At 37.0% G+C, this 22,379-nt stretch overlaps 1 protein-coding gene across 1 annotated transcript in view; it reads right to left on the reverse strand.

Annotated features, from left to right (window-relative positions):
* Positions 1-1,701: 1,701 nt before the first annotated feature.
* LOC114871341 (monocarboxylate transporter 10-like) overlaps positions 1,702-22,379 on the reverse strand; it is a 41,038-nt gene continuing 20,360 nt past the window's right edge. The window contains exons 5-10 of the mRNA XM_029177110.2: positions 19,467-19,635; positions 18,676-18,840; positions 13,812-14,094; positions 11,878-12,052; positions 8,280-8,486; positions 1,702-7,784 (exon numbers count right to left, since the gene is read on the reverse strand). Of these exons, the coding sequence (XP_029032943.1) occupies positions 7,366-7,784; positions 8,280-8,486; positions 11,878-12,052; positions 13,812-14,094; positions 18,676-18,840; positions 19,467-19,635 (1,418 nt within the window). The 3' untranslated portion in view covers positions 1,702-7,365. The remainder of the gene's footprint in view (positions 7,785-8,279; positions 8,487-11,877; positions 12,053-13,811; positions 14,095-18,675; positions 18,841-19,466; positions 19,636-22,379) is intronic.

Below are 22,379 nucleotides of genomic sequence, written 5' to 3' on the forward strand. Positions count from 1 at the left end.
TCCCTTATATCCCTACATTCTTCTTAACCCTACATTCTTTTCATCCCTACATTCCTTTCATCCCTAGATTCCTTACATCACTTCATTCCTTATATCCTTACATTCTCTTCATCCCTACATTCCTTTCATTCCTAGATTCCTTACATCTCTTCATCCCTTATATCCCTACATTCTATTCATCCCAGCACCCTTACATCCCCGCATCCCTTAAACCCCTTATCCCTTATATCTTTCACATCCGTCATATCCATAAGCTGTTTTTGAGTAACAAATTATTACAAATTTAGTTCCTTTTTTTGCCGCCAGAGGGCGCTGATCCGACGTCGAAATTTTAGTTCGCATTTTTGCCGCTAGAGGGCCAAAATTTTAGCATGATTTAGTTCCTTTTTCTGAAACCAGATGGCGCTGATGCGAGGTCGAAATTTTAGTTCACATTTTTGCCGCTAGAGGGCCAAAATCTTAGCATGATTTAGTTCCTTTTTCTAAAACCAGATGGCGCTGATCCGAGGTCGAAATTTTAGTTCACATTTTTGCCGCTAGAGGGCCAAAATTTTAGCATGATTTAGTTCCTTTTTCTAAAACCAGATGGCGCTGATCCGAGGTCGAAATTTTAGTTCACATTTTTGCCGCTAGAGGGCCAAAATTTTAGCATGATTTAGTTCCTTTTTCTAAAACCAGATGGCGCTGAACCGAGGTCGAAATTTTAGTTCACATTTTTGCCGCTAGAGGGCCAAAATTGAAAATTCGGAAATTCAAAAATTCAAAAATTACTTACCTTTACTTACCTTTACTCGAAGCAGCCTTTATAATATATTTATTATAAGGGATGCAGAGATGTAAGGAATGTAGGGATGAAAGGAATGTAGGGATGAAAAGAATGTAGGGACGTAAGGGATGAAGTGATGTAAGGAATGTAGGGATGAAATGAATGTAGGGATGGAAAGAATGTAGGGATGAAAGGAATGTAGGGATGAAAAGAATGTAGGGACGTAAGGGATGAAGTGATGTAAGGAATGTAGGGATGAAATGAATGTAGGGGTGGAAAGAATGTAGGGATTTAAGGGATGAAGAGATGTAATGAATCTAGGGATGAAAGGAATGTAGGGATGAGAAGAATGTAGATATGAAAAGAATGTAGAGTTAAGAAGAATGTAGGAATATACGAGATGAAGTGATGTAAGGAATGTAGGGATGAAGGGAATGAAGGGATAGAAAGAATGTAGGGATGTAAGGAAAGCAGGGATGTAAAGGATGCAGTGATGTAAGGAATGCTGGGATGTAAAGGAATCAGGGATGTAAAGGATGCACACGGGAGTAATAAAATCAACACGTTCGTCCTCCTAAGGAGTTTATTCAATAAGCTAAAAAGGTAAATACAGCAAATTAAATGAACGCAGAAAATAAAATAAGGGTATATGTATGTTTAGCAGGTAGATCTGCACCCCTCAGCGGCCGCTGTAAGACTGATGATGTTTCACTTCGCTCTATGTTGAACGGCTGATAACGGCGCCGCTGTCAGCTACCTTTGTTCGAATACAATGACTGTGATATAAATCACATGAAAATGGTAAGGGGGTTGTAGAGCCCCCTAGCAGTGAGATGCAAAATATACGTGGGCACCATGAATTACCTGCAGAAATTCCGCAAACTTATCTACTGATATTTTCCTAATTTACCTACTGGAAATTTCCTAATCTGCTAGTTTTAATTATAGAGTGCACCAGAAGAAAATTCTTGGCGGTTATTTTAAAATAAAGAACGCGTTTCATCTCACTTTTCACATTCCTGTTTTCAAGGCGCACAATATATAAAATGGGAAGCAGTGAAATTAATTGATCCGTACAATCGGATATACACTTTATTGGTCCAGCTGTTCAACTACATAGAACTATTTATAAAACTTTTACAAAATGCTCAACGCTTCGTAATTGAGAGACCTTTTCGTGTGCCATTGTCCCGTTTAAAACGTAAAGAAGTCACGAGTTTCGTGAACGCCGGTTTGCATCAAGCCTTTCACAAGAATTAAGTATACATCGTGTATGTGTATGTATATGTGTACATCATTTATCAAAGAGAATTCTTCGAAATACACCTAAACAAGAGTCTCGGGAAAGTCGATGTCCAACTGACTTTCCATCTCGAAGTCTATCGTAATTGTGCAAATACTTGTTGGCAAGTCTTCACCCTTCTTTTTTTATTTCAAAATTCTAATACCGTCAGTCTATACAGTGGTTCATAGTGAACAAACAATTTTATTTTACCCTTTCGCTACTTTATTTCGGCCAAATAGTGCATATATTTTTAATTAGACTATATTGGATTGCCTCTATCACTTTTCTCATTAATAAAATTGAAGAATAGATAACACCGTCAAATGCTAGAGCGAATACCTCTCTAAAGGGTAAAGCGCTGACCTAAGCCTCTGCCATTTACAGAAGTTATACTATAATATTTCAGTCGTTTTCGCTATATTTCATTTTCATCGCTGATCAAATAAAAAATAAGCAAACTGGAGGATAGGTAACACTATTAACTTTTAAAATGAATACCTCTCTAAGAGGTACAATGTGGATCTTAGCTTATGCCATTTACAAAGGTAAGATTATAATACTGCAATATTTTCAGTCGTTTGCACGTTGCACACTCTCGAAATTAAATATAAGTAAATTAGAAATAAATATTAAAATAAATACCTCTCTAAGTGGCAAGGCACCAAGTTTATGCCATTTATAAAGGTAATACGTAACTCTATAATATTCTCAGTCGTTCTCGCTTTCATCATTCACCAAATCGAAAATACATAAATTAGAAATAAAATCTAAAATGAATACCTCTCTAAGTGGCAAGGCGCCACCCAAATTTGTGCCATTTAGAGAGGTAGTTTTATAATACTGTAATAGTTTCAGTCGGTTTTCACTTTCTTCGCTCTCTAAATTAAATATAAGTAAATTAGAAATAAATATTCTGTCCTCTCAAAAGACAAACGAGTATAATCTTCTATTAATGTTCATGAAAATTCAATAGATATAATGATTTTCAGTAGCGAAAGGGTTCGATAAACCATCATTCGAATCGCTTCTTTCACTTCTACCTCCTCGATAGTCTCACTTTAACTCTTAAGCGTACATTTAGTCACGTTATAGTAAATAATAAAAATAGTAATTACACGAATGGAAATCGGAAGAGAAAGTGGTCTATTTTTTAAAAAATCTTTCCAAGTTGCTACGAGGTATAAAACTGGTTTTGCCTTCTTTAGAATCGTAGCTCGAAATTCTGTTCCAAAGCTTGTGACTGTCAAAGTACCATAGACAGGCAACTTTTTTCGAAAATTCGCAAAGATTAAAAAAGACTCTGGTCAGGTAGAATTGGTGCTAAGAAGGGAAGTATTGTACATGCTTTATAAAAAGAAGCTCGAAATCTTACGTTTCTTTTAAATCGTTTGGAATTTTAATCGAAAATGAAGGATCTCAAAATTCGAAAAATTCATTGTCTAGTAATTAAAGATAGACTTTAAGAATATTGAAATCCGTGTCTTCGGTTTCGTTTCCATTCGAATACAGTAAATTGTCGAAAAAACACGTGTACGTAATTAATTCTAAGATGTATCAGTTGGTTCGTGGAATTATTTTACGCTTTCCATGGAATTACATTTAGATCGAGTGCATCGAAGAATATTTAACGATATTCTATAAAAATTGGCAGTATACAAATAATTCACCATAGAGAATTAACGAAGAGTGTTGTAAATAGTTTTGGGATCTTTCAGACGAACTAACAATTTCTTTTTCGTGTCGTTTTTCTACCTAAGCGAAATCAGGTACTAATCACTTTTACCATTTCCAATTACCGTATCAAAGTCTTATCATTGATCTTTCTTTTACACCAGAGGCGTCAAGTAGAATATGGTAACTCTTGTGAAACCAAATGCTGGCTTAGGGGCATATAATACCAGATTTTACAATTCAGAATTAAAAATTACAACAAATTAACCCTTTGGCTACGATTTAATATGATATTTAATAATTGAAAATTATATTATTCCTTTTCTAAATTACTTTTAGTATTAATATCGTCAAAATTAAAATTCATTTTTACTTCCCCTATATAGCCATTTTCCCTGTGGAAGCCTGCTTTGCTCCACACTGTTTACATTATCACAAACATTTACATTAATAAAGAAAAAGAAGTAAAATCTTTTACTATTGTTTTTTGATTACTATGTGTACGTATAAATAACATTTTTTTATTCATTAAAAAAGAAGGAAGGAGGCGACAAAGCTCCATAATTAGGAAAAGGCATCATTAACATGACGCCTCTGTTTTACACACTAATAGGAATAAAAGATTTATAATTTTAACCGGTACCATCATTTCTATAATAATTTTATTTCATTACTTCTGCGATTTTCTTTAAATTATAATTGCCAATTAAGAACTACTATTTCAGACTCTTCAAGTTCATTTTGAATAAATTAACAAACTAACTTTTAGAGTAACTTTAGTTTAAAATAATCTTTTAAAGATATAGTAGCTTGAAAGGCTGTTTGAGTTAGAAATTCAAAGTAATATTAATTTTCTTTAATCACAGAACGAAAGGCACCGGTAAAACGTTGATATTGACTTGAAAATCAGTCGATAAGAAATTTCTCTTTCATAGAATACTGGAATTTCTATCAGAATTCGAGACAACGTTCAATGAATGATGAGTAGAATATTTGTTACAGAGTGTACAATATTTTTTACGAAGTCTGTTTCTCATTTTTCAAATACTTGGATAAAAGTTACAGTTGTTCTCTCTAATAGAGACTATAATTGAACCTTTGTATATGCACAAATTACAGCTGATTTTTCGAGACGAGAGCCTTTTTGATTAATTTTTTTTTTTTTTCTTCTCTTATAGATTACAATATGCGTATAATTGTTCCTAAGTTGTACTTACTTTCCAGGTTTCTACTGTATATTAGAAAACGCAAAAGGAAATTTCTAACGATTCGTGCGACGAACAGAGACGAAGACCAGCTCCGACTTCTTTACATATGTATATATCTTTTCTTCTAACAACATAAAACTTTCAATTCAATTTTTTAAGTCTCTAAGTGTTATTTTTGTGAGCACACACCAGAGAGAAATATCAATCCATTGGTGATCACAACAGAAAGACATTAATTATGTTAAAAAGTTTTAATTTACTTTCGATGCAGCTCCTTTTCTCAATTTTTAATATTAAATTAACTAAAACGGTGTACAGTGATTAATTAATGAATAGATACTTCCCTCGTAATAACAATGTAACTAAGAAAATCATTAACACGAATAAATGTATTTCCCTAACTTATTATTATAGATCAGATAGACTATATATAAATTCCATTTACATTTTATTAATAGCATTTCTTCGCCGTTAATTGGTGAAGAACATAAAACCTCTTCATGATACGTCAACAGTCTATGATTCGTTTCCCTGAACACTCGTTATTCATCTTTCTCACCTTTGGATTTAATAATTATTTTGATTAACATCTTATATTTAATTTAATCTCAGGATCCTTTTCTTTGAAAAGGGGTTTAATACTTTATCTGATTTTGATTTAATCATTTCATGACCACAGTTTATGAATCTCTGTTGTTGCATGTAAAATATTATTCCTCTGGCAGTAATTATTTTCTTAAATAAAATTTTTAATTACCATAATAAGTCTTGAATCGAATCGGGTAATGATCGAGTCGAGTCGAGTTGGACAAGGTCCGAAAAGTTCGTCAGCACATAAATTTATTCGGGTACCCACATAACACTACCAACTACTAATATCCTTTAAACATAAACAAAATACCCAATAAATTCAACGATAATTGAAATCATACAATTTTAATAATCATCGGATATTCTCCATACAGCAACAGAGATTCCTATATCATCGATCTACAAAAGCAGATCAAAATCACACGTAAAGTTCCACGTGGTTGGTGCTCGTTCATCAAAAGCCATCCACTTCCGGTATCGCGTAGTATCCAAACGTTTGAAACCATGCTACCCGACAAACAATGGTGATAGGTGTTAAATTCGAAATTTCCCGGTAGTCAAACGCGATCCGGGTAACTCGACCGCTCGTAATCTTATACGCGACCATGTTGACACGCACCGTTGGCCTGGCATCTGCCAATCGGTCCATCTACCGATTCGGCTCAATAGAATTTCCGATGACGCGAGATTTCAACGTCAACCGTCCTCTACAGAAACGTGTGCGCGTTCGAACACAGTCGACGATAATAGCGGCTCGTATTGTTCACGGATATTGCGTGCACAAAAGATCGTCTCGATTAACCGAACCAGACCCAGCCTGGGATTATGCAGTTTCCAGGAAACCGTGCGATAATTGTCGAATTTTAGAGAGCAATATCAACCTTAATGGGGTTCTATGGAAATAGCGCGACGTAATGAGCTTTCGGTTTAACGGAGGTTAATCGTCAATATTGGAAATGTACACCCTCCTGCATGAGTCATTGGACACTTGCATAAATTAACAAAAATAAATAGTAATGATTAACGTAATTCATTTGTATCATCAAATTTTAATAAAGAGGTATTTAGCAGGGGTGTACGGGACCGAAAATTAACTCGAGACGCTGAACTTAATTACATCCGATTATGCATATACGATAATAGAAATACTTTCAAACTTAAGAATTTAAGGTAGATCTGAAAAATGCAGTGCTGGCTCTCGAATTAAATTTCGAGTCTTGAGGGCAGTTCGGGTACCAAGTTGATATTCGAATCCCGAAATTATTATGTGATAAAAAAGTCGATCATTACCCGACTCAAGCGAACTATTATTCGACCCGACCCGACCTGAGGTTCGGGTACCCGTACATCCCTAATATTTAAGATAGAGAAACGTCTAGATTTATCAAGTGTCAGACGACTTATACGAACAGGAGTGTAATTGAGAAGCAAAGAACGACATCGAAGTAGGTAAACGAATGATTCGACTACAAACAAGAAACATCCTCTCGAGATTTCTTTTTCCTCACACGATTTTATGTTTCCGTGAAGGCAGTAGTGTCCTGAATTCTGTACGCTCGTAAAAATCCTCCATCGAGGTCGTAAAGTTCCTCGAGTCTTCCCGCTGATGCTAGTCTTTTCACCTTCCTTCGAGTTTCCTGTTTGTCAGTGATCCAAAGGACTCGTACGAAATGTCACGAATGATCTATGACTCCCTATCATTATTTTCCACGATCTAAACAATAATCTTAGACCCAACCAAAGGGTACAACAACCAACAACTGCTGTGTACTTGAACATTTAATCACAGCTAAGTATCACCGTATCTCCGAACTTTATCTGTATCTTTTCCTCGAATCGATCTATTAGACGCTAGTAGTGATCTGCTCGATCACCGTGACGTCCCGATGACGTCTCGGTCGACTCCTGTAGGAGTCCTGATGACTAAGACCCTCTGGTACGCTCTTGCTGGGTCTCAGAGGTCCGTAGAACTGTGGCTGATAATAATGATCGGCAGTGTGCATCCTCTCCATCTCCCTCTCACGTAGGTTCTCCTCGACGTCTAACGGCACGTGAAGAGACTGAGACTTGGGTAACCTGGGCCTGGGTGGCGGTGGACAGGCACAGGGTGGCGGGACGTTCACGCTCGATAGATGGGACCCTGGTAGAACCGGTGATACTGGTTGTCGACCCCAACCGACCAGGAAAAGTAACGCTGCACCGCACAAGGAACTTAAAGTGCACGCGTAGTAACCCACCCTTGGGCTGTTCGCGTTCATGTAACCTGTAATCAGAGGATTAGGGTGAGTTAGTTTAGGGAATTCAAGGTGTGATTAGAAATCAAATATTATAAGACAGAAACACTAGAATGGAACTAAGATCCTTGATGTTAGAACCTAGGTCCTAGGGATTCCTGTCCTCCACTTAGGAGAACCTTGAAATCTAAAACACCTGCTACCTCGTCGACTCTTTAGCAGGATTTTCTCAAACAACAAACGTTTATTTGTGTACTACTTAATCGTCAAATGGCAGGTAGTACACTCCACTTAACCAAGTACACAGCCAGGCTCTCGTTGACCTAAACTCCAACGAACAGCTAAGCGTGCACTCGGCGTGGAAAACAACAAGCAAACAGAACCAAACTCGCGGTACTTTGAAAGATCAACATCTTCGGTTAGATAGGAAAGGATCGCGATGTCATCGGTACTTGTATTGAAAGCTGTGGTGTATTCACTCCTAAATCTCTGCCACTGTCAACCAAGGAATAAAAGCGATTTACCAGTAAGAGGAACTCCGAGAAGAATAGGTAGAGCTTCCGCAGCTTGTACGAGCGCCCAGGATCGTGCAAAGTGTCTCGCCCTCAGTCTTTCGAGAGCCAGCATTTTCAGAGAATAAAGAGCCCCACCGAGAGAGGCGCCATAGAGTCCGGACGCCAAGACCAGTCCGTGGTAACCTTGCACACTGCCCAGTGCCACTTGAGCTATAGCTTTAAAATAAAAAACACAGAGATGCTTAAAATACTTCAATCTAATTTATATTAGTAGGGTATATGGTGGGGTAGAGTACAGTAAGCTCTCCATATCTTACTACACTATACCTCCTACCCTTGGTGCCTTGGTTATACTACATGTATTAGGAGAGTGAATATAGTACTCTGATAGGTTTACAATAGTAGAAAATAGTAAACTCTTGCTATATTACCACTTCTTGTTATACTACCTCTCGTACTCTATTAATCTACTTTTTCTATCCTTAAAACCGAATTTTTAACTAACTTCGAAAAAGGAGGAAGTAACACAATTTGATCAGTAGACTTTTATTTATAAAATTTTATCTTCTATTGTTCTATTGTGATTCGATACCCCATGTTTTGAAAAATTTCGATCCTGCCTGTTCCTCAAAAAGTTTGGTGACCCCTGGCCTACTACCTTATTTTCCTTATTCTTAAAACCTAAAGTTACCATATGCATATTTTCCATTTAAAAATATTATTCAAATCCAGAAATAATTTTCCATATAAATAGAAATTTCCATACAGTCGCTTTAACAAACGACAGAATGTTAGTCATACATTTTGAAACAAATGATAATGCGAGTTCTAGTTTTAGTTGCAGAGAATGGCAGGACATAAACGTATAGTGAACAGAGGTACATCCAGTATGGACGTTTCAAGATTGCCATTTATATTTCAACACAGAGATCCCAGCTAGTAGCGAAGCCACAGTTTATTTCGTAATCCTCTTACCGTGCACGGTCATTAGCGCAGATCGGAAATAAAGCAATGAAACGGTGTTCTGTAGCTCGTTAAGCCTACATAACACCGTATCATGATAGACCGTATGTAATTAATAGGTGGAATATCGATAGGAAACCTATCGAGCCATTTGATCGCTTCCATACGCTTTAATAAATATATTAATGAATTGTACATACGATAGATTGTAAAGGGTTGAATGTAGAACAGTTTAGGATGGGGTTAAGATTTTTCTATGGCGATTTTAATCCCCTTGGGAATGAACGACTTAGCAAACTGAGATAATGAGGTAGGCGACGGAGAAGTGGAAGACAAAGATGTTGAGAAGTAGTTAAGAATAGGGTGAGAATGATGATGAGACTGAGAGTCTGAGATGCGATGATGATGACATCTAAAGTAACACTGAGGCTAAGAGAGTGAAAATGAAAATGAACGTCCATTATAGCGCACACTGACATTAATTCATTGAATGCTATGGGGTCACTGATATTATACCCGAATATAATATAAGGGGTATGCGGGTATCTGAAAATTCGGGTCGAATTCGGGTCTGAAATTTTTTTTCGAGTTTGAAAGGGACCGTGTAAGTTTGTCTAATACATAATTTCGGGACCCAAACTCGACACGAGTACCCGAATACAGTACCTACTCGACTCGATCTAACTCAACCCTATCATTACACAACCTGACCTGATTATTACTCGACTCGATCTGATCTTTACTCAACCCGACCAAAAGCTCATTTTATTTCTTTACCCAACCACACCAAAAATGTATGTGCTCATTTTATTTCTCTCATAAAACTCAGATAATTGTAATTTATAGCCTAATTACGATTTCTGCAGAATTTCCTGAAATTTGGAATGTTTTCATTTTACAAATTGAACGTTATCACTGCTGCTTTATCATCGATAACTGGTTTCTGATTTAAGCTCTCCATGCAATTGTATCGTTCCACAATGGTCGAGATAATAACAATACAACAACAGTGAACTCGGTAAAAATTTTGTTTGAATAAATAACAATGCTTTATCACACAATTCACTGTTATTGAATAATACGATTATAAATAAATATGAAAATAAAATGACAAAAATCAAATCATGAAAAGTTTACACATAAAATTTCATCATATTGTTATTCATGACAGCTTTACATTTATTCGATAAATAAATTTTTTAATTCAACAAAATGCATTAATGTTTGTTCCATTTAAAAACGAAGGAAATACATAGGTAAACTTTTTCTCGGATGGTTTATCTGCTGGCAGGTGAATAGTAGTGCCAGCAGTAAACTCGATCCAACAGGACAGGGATAAGCAGCTTTTTGGGCTTGGGACTTCTCGGTTGTATATTTAGCTCTTGGTTGTCAGCTCTCCTTTTTCGTCGTGAAAAAGGGACGCTCCGCGTATCGTGGAGCTCGCGCGTGCCTGTGTACGTGGATGAAAATACAGTTCTCCACTGATTACGAGTTACGTTCCATGGAATTTTTGCTCGCACGTTTTGCGTTTCAACCCTTCTTCCAACTCGTCTACGTATTGTCGTTGCCGGGATAGAGTCATGAATTTTTAAACCGTCGAATGTTTATTTTATTTCTATTTTTCACTCGAACAGCGGAGTCTAGGTCAATCGAGATCGAAACTTAAAATTAAATGCATAATTACAAACATAGAAAATGAAATACAAAATAACATTTAAAATTCGGGCTCTCTCCATGGTCCGCCGTCGAAGGGTTAATTGAAATAGAAATAAAAATTTCGAAGAGAAATCAATCCAGGTGTAACTTCAACGACAGAAATACATTGAATAATTAATCCAGAACCAAATTCACCTCCTTCTACCTGCGTTCTGAAATCGATCAGCAATCCAATTAAAGCTCACCGCCAGAGAAACAAACAGAAAAATATATATTCCACCGAGACCAACGACAGATTGAACCGCGACCATTGAAAGAACTGTAGAATCGGTTGATCAGTTTATTTCGATAACAAAACCGCTTCGAGGCGGTTCCGATTCCGTCGGTCGAGTTTTAAATGCGCTTCCTCTGTCCAGAGGCAAGCCCATTAACGATTGCAACGGCCTTCTATCCGCGATATTCGCCTCCGTGGCCAAAGGTAAAGAACACCGGGACGAAAGGGATGGAAAGGGTGGCGAAGTATCAGGCTCGGTAGAGACAGGGGTGGTCTCGGGACAGAATGGAAAATACTTTGTGTCGGGAACTCTAGTCAAGCCGAGGGTAAGCCAGCTGAATGAGGGGCAAAGACGTGTATACGGCTGACACTCGAAGAGCTCGCCGGCTTCAAAAGGGTGATAGAGACTTGGTAGGGGTAGAGAAAGTCTACCCCGGACTTGAATGAGGGCTATACGTTTAGAAACCTCCGGACGACGAACCTTTCTAAACGAAAGCATAACACGAGCGATGGCCAAGGATCTAACCCGTTTCTATTCCACCACAATGTGTACAGGATGGTTATAAATATAGGGAAAGAAATTTTTTTCACCAACTTCATTAATGATTTCTTTCCTTATTTTGTAATTTTTTATATGGATTCATAGTGGGATAGGGGTTGGTTAATTTAACGGTATGCTACGACCTACAAGACCACAATTTCATGTATACTAACCGACTCCTAGGAGCGCCGCCTGGCAGAGGTATTGCCTGGACACCAGACACTGCGCAGATGGTCTAGCGGTTACAACTCCCCAAGCCGCACAACCGAGGGCTGCTGCCAAACCCAAGCAAGTCTGCAAAAGCACCACAGCACTGGCCTCTAAACCGTCTTTGTGGCCCTGCACAGCCTGAAAGGGATGTTGCTCATTAGAACAGAGGTACCCAAAATTATTTTACCTATTATCCCCCGTCCTTTACTCAGCGCCGCCTGAAAATCTACCTTCTTTAAATAAATGAACAGAAAGATGAGATGCAGTGACAAATTTATACCTTCCAATTAAAACTGACGCTTCTAATCCCCTCATTCCTGTGAACCGTTCCAGCGATCATAAAGAAGAGGTATTATTCACTTTAGGAAGTTACTGCATTAGAAAATTGTAACAAAGTGGACATTAACTAGCTGGTTCAATGTTGGACAGTATGAAATGTAGAAAAGGAAAGTGGAGGTTTGTCTGAATCCCTAAAAGCTCCCTAAGGGTTACCTAGATCTATATTGACCTAGACAGACGACGAGAGTTTAGAAGCCACCAAGAGACAATTTCCTGACACAGGTAACACAGAAAGGTCACTTGTTCATTTTCAACCCATGTAGACTTCGCTTTGCAAAACATGGTACTAGTAAAACTGCTGTTAAAAAAGTCGTGTTACTGTTGTCACGTTTCTGAATAGAGCCTTGGGGAGCTTTTACAAATTCATTGTTTCATACACTTTGTTCTTCCATGGGTTTTAATGTAAAGTCTATATTGCTATCATACAATCTATAAGTATTCTATGAGTTCCTATGGAATTTTTGTACTCATAGGATATCCATATGGGTGACATTAGAATTTTTATGAGTTCGTCACTTTTAATTAACTTATTACTCGTATTAGGTATTACCAATATTCAATTTGAATATTTTCCCACCCTTATGTATTTGAAAAGTGATACAAGAAAATAAGTCTCCCATTTAAAAAATAGACGGGGAATTAATTTGCAATCATGGATAGTAAAAATTGTAAAATATAAAATTTGCAATAGTTTCTAATTCTGAATCAAACAAGATATCACTAAAATTTTCACTTGTGTTCATGGAAATATTGGAAAAACTGATTGTCAGTAAAGTGAATTTCGAAAAGTGATTTAACAGAAAAGCTTACAAAGCTACAAGTTTCATGGTGCATGGGTTGTTTGAAATGGGCTGGTCACACAATATTGAGCTGACCTGCAAGCGTACAGATTAGGTACAACTACGAAACACCGACCTACGTGTATATAACTAGTAGGGTCAATCTCGATTATATGTTTGTAAACCGGTCAACTTTGTTCAGACTTTGTTGGATAACGAAGTTGACGACTGCGACCTCCCCTATGATTCCCCTTGCAACTGGTCGTATAGGCGTGCTTCTGGCAGCTTGAACCTAGGGACAGAGCTGCTTTTGAAGTGCTTCGTGTTGGAGAACCGAGTCTTTGAGATGGCGTGGATTTGTTGTATCAATGTTACAATTTAATTGTGGGAATTGGATATCCTGTGTTTATAATTAGTCGCCTTAGAAAGTGCAAATATGTAAACTCCAAAATTCCAATATTTCAAAACTCCAAAGTTCAAAAATTTCGCAATTCCCAAATTACAAAATCTCCAAATTCAAAAATTCAAAAATATGTAAATATTTTTAATTATTTTAAAAGGAATAAATGTAATTTTCAGTTTACAAAATGGCGAACCACTTTCAAAATATGAAAATAGAAATTAGGATTCCAAGTGTTTACCGGACAGCAGAAGAAAAATTTCACTCACAATTAATATCTGCATCACAAACAGGTACTTCTGAGTGGGTTAAAACTAATTGTAAGAACAGTCGAGGAAGCTGTCTACGTCTAAGAATATATGGTAATTAGGGTACTCACGATGTAAAAGGCTGGAGTATAAAGGCCGAAACCAGCAGCTCCTGCAGCTAACATTAACATCCTGACGGGACGACTACCCAGAGGGCTGAGGTCTACCCATGGTTGCCTGGGCACCCTGGTAGCGGACTTCTTCTCTTTCACTTTGCCACGTTGATTTTTCAGGTGTAACATGGCTCGTCGTTGAGGATGATAGAGGGAGGCACTCTTGTAAATCAAACCCAGGAAGAAGGCCAACGAGAGAGCTCCAGTTACAGACTGCATACCACGCTCCCAGCCCAGCTTTCTGAGGAAACAGTGTGTTGTTATGGTTACGGGAGGCTATTTTTTTAACATTATTTAATTTTATCAAAAATAATTTATGAGGTGAAGAAAATGCAGATAAAGTGTTAACTACTATTTATGTACCCCCATAAATATTAGATGCATAAATTAATTCTGTACCTTTTCTTTTTATTTCAAGATTTATTTTTAATAGTTATAGCCACTTTGCAAATACACAAAAGTGTGGGAAAATATTCAAATTTAAAATAATAATTAAAAGGGCGTAATGATAAAAGCACCAAATTAATTTGTATACCTATTATAATAATATAAAAACTTAATATTAAAGAAAATATTTTGTTTTCAAGCTGGTAATTATTTATTAATAGTAATTAACCCCTTTTAGACGACGGGCCTTGAAGAAAACCATAATTTTAATTTAATTTTGTACTTCATTTTTCATTTTTGTACTGTATTTTCATTTCCTAAATTTCACCCTGCTCCTCGAAAAATTATTCTTCGAATATTTTGCAGTCAAGAAATCCTTGGTAGAAAAGATTCTCTGAATGACGACACCGAATGTAACCATATAAGTAGAACAAGTACACTTTTAGTCAGACAAGTAGATCAGGTTCATGTTCGCCCAACTATTAAATCAAACTCTAGGTCATTTGACAAGTGAACAAAGATTTTTCATTTTCATGAGAACTTTGATAGAATTACAAAAGTGTTTGACAGACTGTTATCGTTCGCAAGGTGCTCGAAAAATAGCGAAAAGACGGGGAGAAAAAGTATTCAGTGTTTCTCTGTTAGGATGACAAAACGATCTCGTCGTGTATACATAGTTTAATGCCAGTTGGAACAAAGGCTTCCAGCTATTTCGAGGCTCTCTTTGACGGCAGAAACGTCACTGAATGTTTCGTGCTGCTCCAACGTTATGAACTTTGCGGTCGCTTTGACCGTAAGCACGAAGAAAACGGGAACTGCAGCTTGGCGAATCCATCATGCGACTCCGTGTGTAATTTCGTCGGTAGAATCAGTATTCCCGGTCTCCTCAGGGAGCAGCAGTCTTTTCTTAACGGGATTTCTCGTTTGCGAAGTAGATTGCATCCAGTTGACAGGTTATTCTTTGAGCGGCGACTGAAATACCAAAAAGTCTTTTCTTCCTCGAACCACCAGTGAATAGTTCCTACATCTTCAGCTATAAATCAGCTGTTATTTTCCAAAGTGTTGTAAGCCAAATTTTTAAAATGAAAAAATAATTTCAATAAATTTCCTATCGAGAGCTTTCAAAATATAAAAGTAAGAAAATTTCAAATTCTTTGAGAAAAGAATTTTGCACTCTCAGCATCTACTAATGAAATTTAAACAAGGTGTTGCACTTCTCTCGCTAACTAAATATCTCTCCAGTTTCTTAACAGAGAGAATAACATCACGTTCACGATGGTCGTGCCATCTGCTAACTTCAACAATTTCAATTCTCTCTCCGTGAGATTGTCGGAACTCTCGTATGAAATACAAAGAGGTCAGAGTAGGTGTGCATCCATGAAAGAGGCGTGCACCCTGGTCGGCCACGTTTTCAGCTGTTACCAGGGGAACCCACCCACAGGATTTTTCGTGCAACCTGTCGTCCCACGCACCACGATAAATCTGCCTCTGGCTTCTATCTCCAGGTCACCACGTACAGGTAAGTTTTCCAAGAGGAAAATAGAAGAGTGCTGTTGGATGTATCTCGCGTGCGGTACGAACTACGATGAAACGATAGAACCGTGTCGCTATCAATCAAACGCCGGACGTTTCATTAATCAATGATCGAAACGATCACGCTATCGTTGGATCGATGAAACGTCGTTTTTCTGATTGAAGTACGCCTTTGGGCGTGATCGAGATGAATATTTCATTTTACAAGGAATTGGGAAAAGAAAGACTGAAATGTTATACAATAGCATTGTTGCTGGAGGTATGCGAGAAGTCGAGCAATTCCGATGCGACCCGAATTGAAATGAACCGATCCGAACTGAATAATTTCGATCCAATCCAAATTGAATCGAAAAATTCTAACCCGACTCTACTCTAATTATTACTGACAATAAATATCTTGAAAAATTATTTAGTTAATTATTTCACTAAAAGAAATGCAACGGCTGTTACATTGCACCTGCAATGCAGTAGATTCGCAAACCGTGGATCACTTATCCAGTAGGCCGGGTAAAGCATTAATCTTCCAGCAAATGGCTACAATTCTGTCTGATGTTTGACAATTAAGCTATCTTAACGATGCAACAAGTCATTCGTTAATGCGACACGTTGCATACGAAAATCTCGATAATCTATTAATGGCGTGCCCTTTGACGTTGACGATCGGATTAATCGATTGAAACACGAGGCTGTTATTGCGACTAACAGGACCTACTTTAATTAGCCTCCCTTAATTGTGAATTATGTGGACCGTTTCGTTGAATAGGAAAAGTATTTTCGCAGTTAATCTTAGAATTTTATCCAAGTAAGAATAAACAATTTCCAATCTTCCAAGTAACCTACTTTCGGTAAGATCATTCGTTCGAATAAGAGACTTGGTATCATAAAATTACCATCTAGTGCATTAAGGAACACGAAGAGAGAAATGCGGCTCCTGTTTCCAGCTCCGAGCAACAGGAAGTAGAACGATAAGCGGAAAACGTTTCGCATCAAAGTAAACCCTTCGAAGCTCGCGAGATAAACTGATCCTCTAAGCAGATTCGAGCGTTCTCAGCTTTTAGCCTTCGAGTTTTCCTCGTTCTACTTCCGTTTCCGCCAAGGGATTTAATTGTGAACACTGTGTTGATCGAATTTTCATCAGTCTCCCTGGTTCGTTTAATTAAAAGCATTCGAGGCGAACGTTTTCCCCGTTCGTCATTCGCGTTTAATATTCTTCACGGCGAGTGTGATCGATCCATTAACGTAATTAAGAAGTACGAAGGGAATAATACGAGTTATGAAGAATTTTCTTCCATAGTTTCTGAAGATTAAGAGATTACTGGGTTCTAAGTTCTATCTCCAAATAGAATAAGATTGCTTTTAGTCAGACAATACATCCACCTTCTATAGTAATTATTTATTAATTAATTGCAAAAACAATTCTATTTCAAGAAAATTAATACAATAGCTTACTTCGAAATGTTATATAAAAATATGTTAAATCAAAATTTCGAATTTTGTTAAAATTGAGGCTCTCTACATTATATAAAATTATATAAATTTTCTCCAATCACAGGAAGAACGTCTTTCCAGTAGAATAAGACAATGTCTGATCAGGCAATCAAAGATCTACCTCGTACAAAAATCATAAAGTTTCTTTTGAAAGAAAGAAAATAGCGGTTCAATCGGTTTCACCAATTCCAATTTCCCTGTCCAAATACTAATATAACACGAAAGAAGTAGTCGATGGGTAAAATCATCCAGAATCAAGTGTCTCTCTTTTTATCGACGACGTGGTATCGCATCGAGAGATCGAGAACTAATTGTCTGTCGAGTGATTCTCTATTCCGCGAGGAAGATATCAAAGGAAAAACAGAGATCAGAAGTTGTCGTTTAAGTATCGACAGGCGACCACGTCTAAATTACGACGATTGCCTTGTCGGGAGATTCTTTTTTCTGTGTCGTACATACGTTATACCTCGATAATCATCGAACGCCTGAATAGAGAGAGAAAAAATCCCGTATGAAATAATTGGACGTCCATTTCCGTCTGGGTTCTCGTCTGCTCGAACGATAGAACGGTTTGTTTGCTGTTCCAGATTGCTATTCGTTAGAATATCGACGTGCTTTCGCGCCAATTGTCAATCTGGGATACTTTTAGATGATATATCCCCGATAAAATGTCGTCATACAAGGTTGAAAAACAATTCAGCTATCAGTTTGACGGATTAAGCAATTTTATAGCATTGTTACACATTACAGAGACGTAGTCGTTGACAGATAAATTCGTGAACTTCATACTTTTCTGCTGTATTATTTATTAAAATTTAATTATTATTACTTTTGATATAATTTGAGTAGTTTTGAGGTGAAATATCGAACTGAAGAAATTGCCAATTTATTTGCCAAATTAATGCTTGTCCGACTTTTGATTGACTAGTACTACTTAATTTTTACAACTTACTATTCAGTCGCTATTCCCGACTTTTTTCTCATTTAAAAAGATGAAATAACATTGGAAAAGTGTTAGCTTATAAAATCTAGCTCCAAACTTAACCGAAAATTAACCATATGAATTAAATGACAAAAAATTCAAACAGAAAATAAATAAAAAATGGACTTGATAATTATTTGGGTCTCTATCAATTACTTAGTTAGTTAATCATATTTTACATTTTTAAATAGCCTCAATTATCATCATTTTTAATATACGATGCCCTAATTTTCATAACGATCTCCATGAAAAACTCATAAAAATGTAAAAATAATTTCTACAAATTCAGCAAAAAATATGATTAAAAGCATCAACGAAGAGGAGCAGAAGGAAGCAACTATTTTTTAAGCCAGTATTAACGTCAAGCAGAGCTTCGTCGAAATGAGGATTCCTCGGAGCGCATAAGCGTTGGAGATGCTAGCGATAACTTACCCGACCGCTTCCCTGTAGAAGACGCTGAAGAGTACTATTCCCACCCCAGTGCCAGCTTGCACCACCATCTCGACGAACTCCCGTCGTTTCCTGAAGTAATGTCCCAGCACTAGTCCGGCAGTTTCCCTTACGAGTCCAGCACCGGTTCCCAGCACCACACCGTAGCTGTTACATTTTGCAAAAGGTGAATCTTCATGGCGAAGATTCAAAACTGAGAAGCGATCAGACGAGCATCGCATGTAACGTTCACGGACAGGTGTGATACGTGAGGCAGTGAGAAGTTTGAAAGCACTCGTGTGCCTTGGATTTATGGTTATCGCAACTCGAACTTGAAAACGGGAAACGATATCGTTTAGTCGTGTCTAGGATTTCGACGTTTTCGTGAGAGGAAATCTGTACGAGGGTGAAAGATGGTTTCTCTTGCAAGTTTTCAAAGAAAACTGGTGACGTTATTTATTTAAAACGGACACGCAGGGGGAATGATATTTTTCTTTCAAAACTTACTGCATACGTTTACTTTTCTATCGATTTTTCTTTCTATGTGTAGTAAGAAATGGGTATTCTAAAAGTTTTGAAAATCGTCGATTTTTTAGTAATTTATACTAAAGTAAAAGTAGTAAGATAGTTTTGAATGGTTAAAATTTGAATATGTAAATTGGTATTTGTATGGTGCTGTTGTATTGAGAAAAGCTTGACGCTTAACGTTCAATTAGAGTCGGTTAGGTGGTTAACTATGTAGGTACGATAATCTAACGGTAACCATTAAAGCGATTAAGAGGCTTCTTACTCACCTAAGAAGTACCTGGTGCAGTTCAACAGCGAACGAAGTGAAGAGCGAGGCCAATGCCAACACAAGACCGCCAATCACAGCCGTAAGCCTTGTACTTCCTCGACGACACGCGCCAACAACCAATGGAGCAGAACCACGAGAAACCGCAGCACTCAATGCTCCCACCCATGCTGAAACATTAATTCGATAGTTAGTAGGAGTTCAAAGGGTAAATGTGCGGGAATTTTGGTCGAATCTTCTATTCATCCTTTACCAAAACAATTCTATATAAATTGGTTAATTACGGGAGCTTAAGAAATAATGGTGAAATAAATATTAAAAGCTTCTAATTTCTCTCCTTCGATATTAGTGATAAAATATCATTCCCCCTGCGTGTCCGTTTTAAATAAATAACGCCAGCAGTTTTCTTTGAAAAGTTGCAAGGGAAACCATCTTTCACCCTCGTACAAATTTCCTCTCACTAAAATCCCCCAAGTTCTTCAAGTTTTCCAAGTTTTTTCATTTCTCCAAATCAACACCGAAAACCTTTTAAAATTCCTGATATCATACTAAACAAACAACATCCACTTCGAATCTAGAAAACTAATTGTTTATCAAACTTCCATGAGTTCCCCAAGTCGTGGTCACGATCGATATCACGTATAAAAATTCCAGCTGTTCCCGCGCGGACACGGTGTTGCAGATATAAGAGCGGAAGCGAAGGAACATGCTTTTTGCATTATTCATCGAGAGACTCGAACGTGCTCCCTTTGTTCCCGCTTACTTCCTTTAAACTCCTATTCGCCCATTTTTCTTTCACGTAGAACAGGGAACCTGTAGCCGGGGACCAAGAGGAAACTTGGACAATAATTTTCAGCGGTATTAAACGGCAAGAGGCCGCGACGTGTCTCATCGATTTCCGGTTAGGCTGTGAGATATTAGCTTGGCCTGATAACGCCGATAAGCACGGGCCTCGATGCAGTCGGGAAAGTTAATGAGATTTCTCGTTCGTTCGAGCCTTTGTCCCCTTCCGACCATTTCAAATTACCACCTTGATTTACATCGGTACCATAGAAACTAAGGGAAATAAAGTTTAAGAAAATATGACATTTAGTTCATAAACTGTTCGCTTTCTTTTTTAATTAAACCGTCGTACATTGTTGGAATAAAAAATAGGAAGAATATTGATTCTTTAATAGTGATTTGTAGGACATTCTAATGGTTAGATTTTGGTTGATAGTTTACAGAATTTCAAAAGCTCTTCTTCATTTTGGAACTTTACCATGGTTAGAGTTATAGTAAATGTTCCTCATCCAACTCTTCTATACATACATGCGAACTTCAATTGATACGTTTCAGTTCGATAAGCACGCTTTAGGGTGCTTCGCTCTATTAACTTCTTCAATCTGAAAATTGTTGCCGCAACAGTTTCGACAGCCCTGTTCATGGGGTTTCAACGACGGGAAACTCGATGTACGTGACCGATCCACGTTTCTCTAGCTACTGATTAAAATCTCGAGAGATCAGACAGTTTAGTGATTAAAAAGATTCCACTGCCTAAACTTCCACAAAAATTTATGTGGAATTAATAATGAAGAGAAAACTGTAGAGTAGATACTTTCATTTTTCTCATGATTCTTATATTTTCAATAAATGTCATCTAATTTGTTTCGTGTAAGAAATTCAATTGGAAACTTCATAAAATTTTCAGACTAATTAACGACAATGTTTAAACTCAACATAGTTCGTGGCACCTTGTGTAACCATTTAAGTAATTTCGTCAAGTTAAACAGGAGTTAAAACTTATTGGAACTTTATACAACAAACGAACCATGAACTTTCTACTATATTTTCGTGAATATCTTTACGAGAAACGATAAAGTATCGTAAACTTTAATATTCGACTATTAGTATTTCAAAACTCGTTATATTCGAATTCTAAAATTTCAGAATTGTAATATTCGACTATCATTATTTGAAAATTTGCTGTATTCAAATTCTGAGTGGTAGAATTCTATAAATTATTTTATACAAAAATTATGAAAGTTTCGTTAACGAGCAACCATAGCTGTTGAGAACGTGAAATACCGCGGTGATAATACCGATAAGATTACTCCATGCTCCTCTTCTTCCTTTTTCCACGGAGTTCCTCAAAGTTTTCTATTAAACAGCCCCTATTCTCGTAACTTTACTACCTGCTGATTTTGAACTCCTCGCGGTTTCCGGGCGAAATGGCAAAGGCTCGGGAGGGACTTCCGCTGACGATGCAGCTTTATAAATACCACGTGAAAGGAGGAACTCGAAGGTAAAACTGAATAACAGAGATTTGAAAGGAAAGTTGACGTAACTTATACGTATATAAAATGACCTATGTGAGGTATTTAACCTTTTCTCTGTAAATAGAAGGTACAAACACACCCCAGGCTAATACAAATTTTTATATACCTATTTTCTTCAAAATCAACGAAATTTAACAACGTACGTACACAAGTTTTTTCTTTACATTTTGCATTGAAAATGAATGGAGTACAACTACACAAGGTTATAGAGCTTTAGCTGCACAGGTTAATAAAAATGTTTTAATTTTAATTTTATTATACCTGTTTTCTGAGAAAACAATAAAATTTAATAACCACTTTTATAATCAGTTTTTTCTTCAAATTTTGCAGCAAAAGTGCATAGAATGTAATTAATTTTAATTTAATTTTGTATTTCATATTATTTTCATTTTCTATATGGTATACTGTTTCTTTGAAAATTATTTTTATACATTTAACTTAGATTAATATCATTGTGTACGTGTTGTAATTTTGGATCACGATTGACCCAGGCTCTCCTGCTCGAGGCTTAATACCCTAAGGACTTATAACAAAGTAGAGTTTTCAAAAATAGTCAAACCTGTTCTCCAAGTTTCACGATTTTCCACCATGGTTTT

Source organism: Osmia bicornis, chromosome 12, assembly GCF_907164935.1.
Source record: "Osmia bicornis bicornis chromosome 12, iOsmBic2.1, whole genome shotgun sequence".
NCBI classification, from domain to species: domain Eukaryota; kingdom Metazoa; phylum Arthropoda; class Insecta; order Hymenoptera; family Megachilidae; genus Osmia; species Osmia bicornis.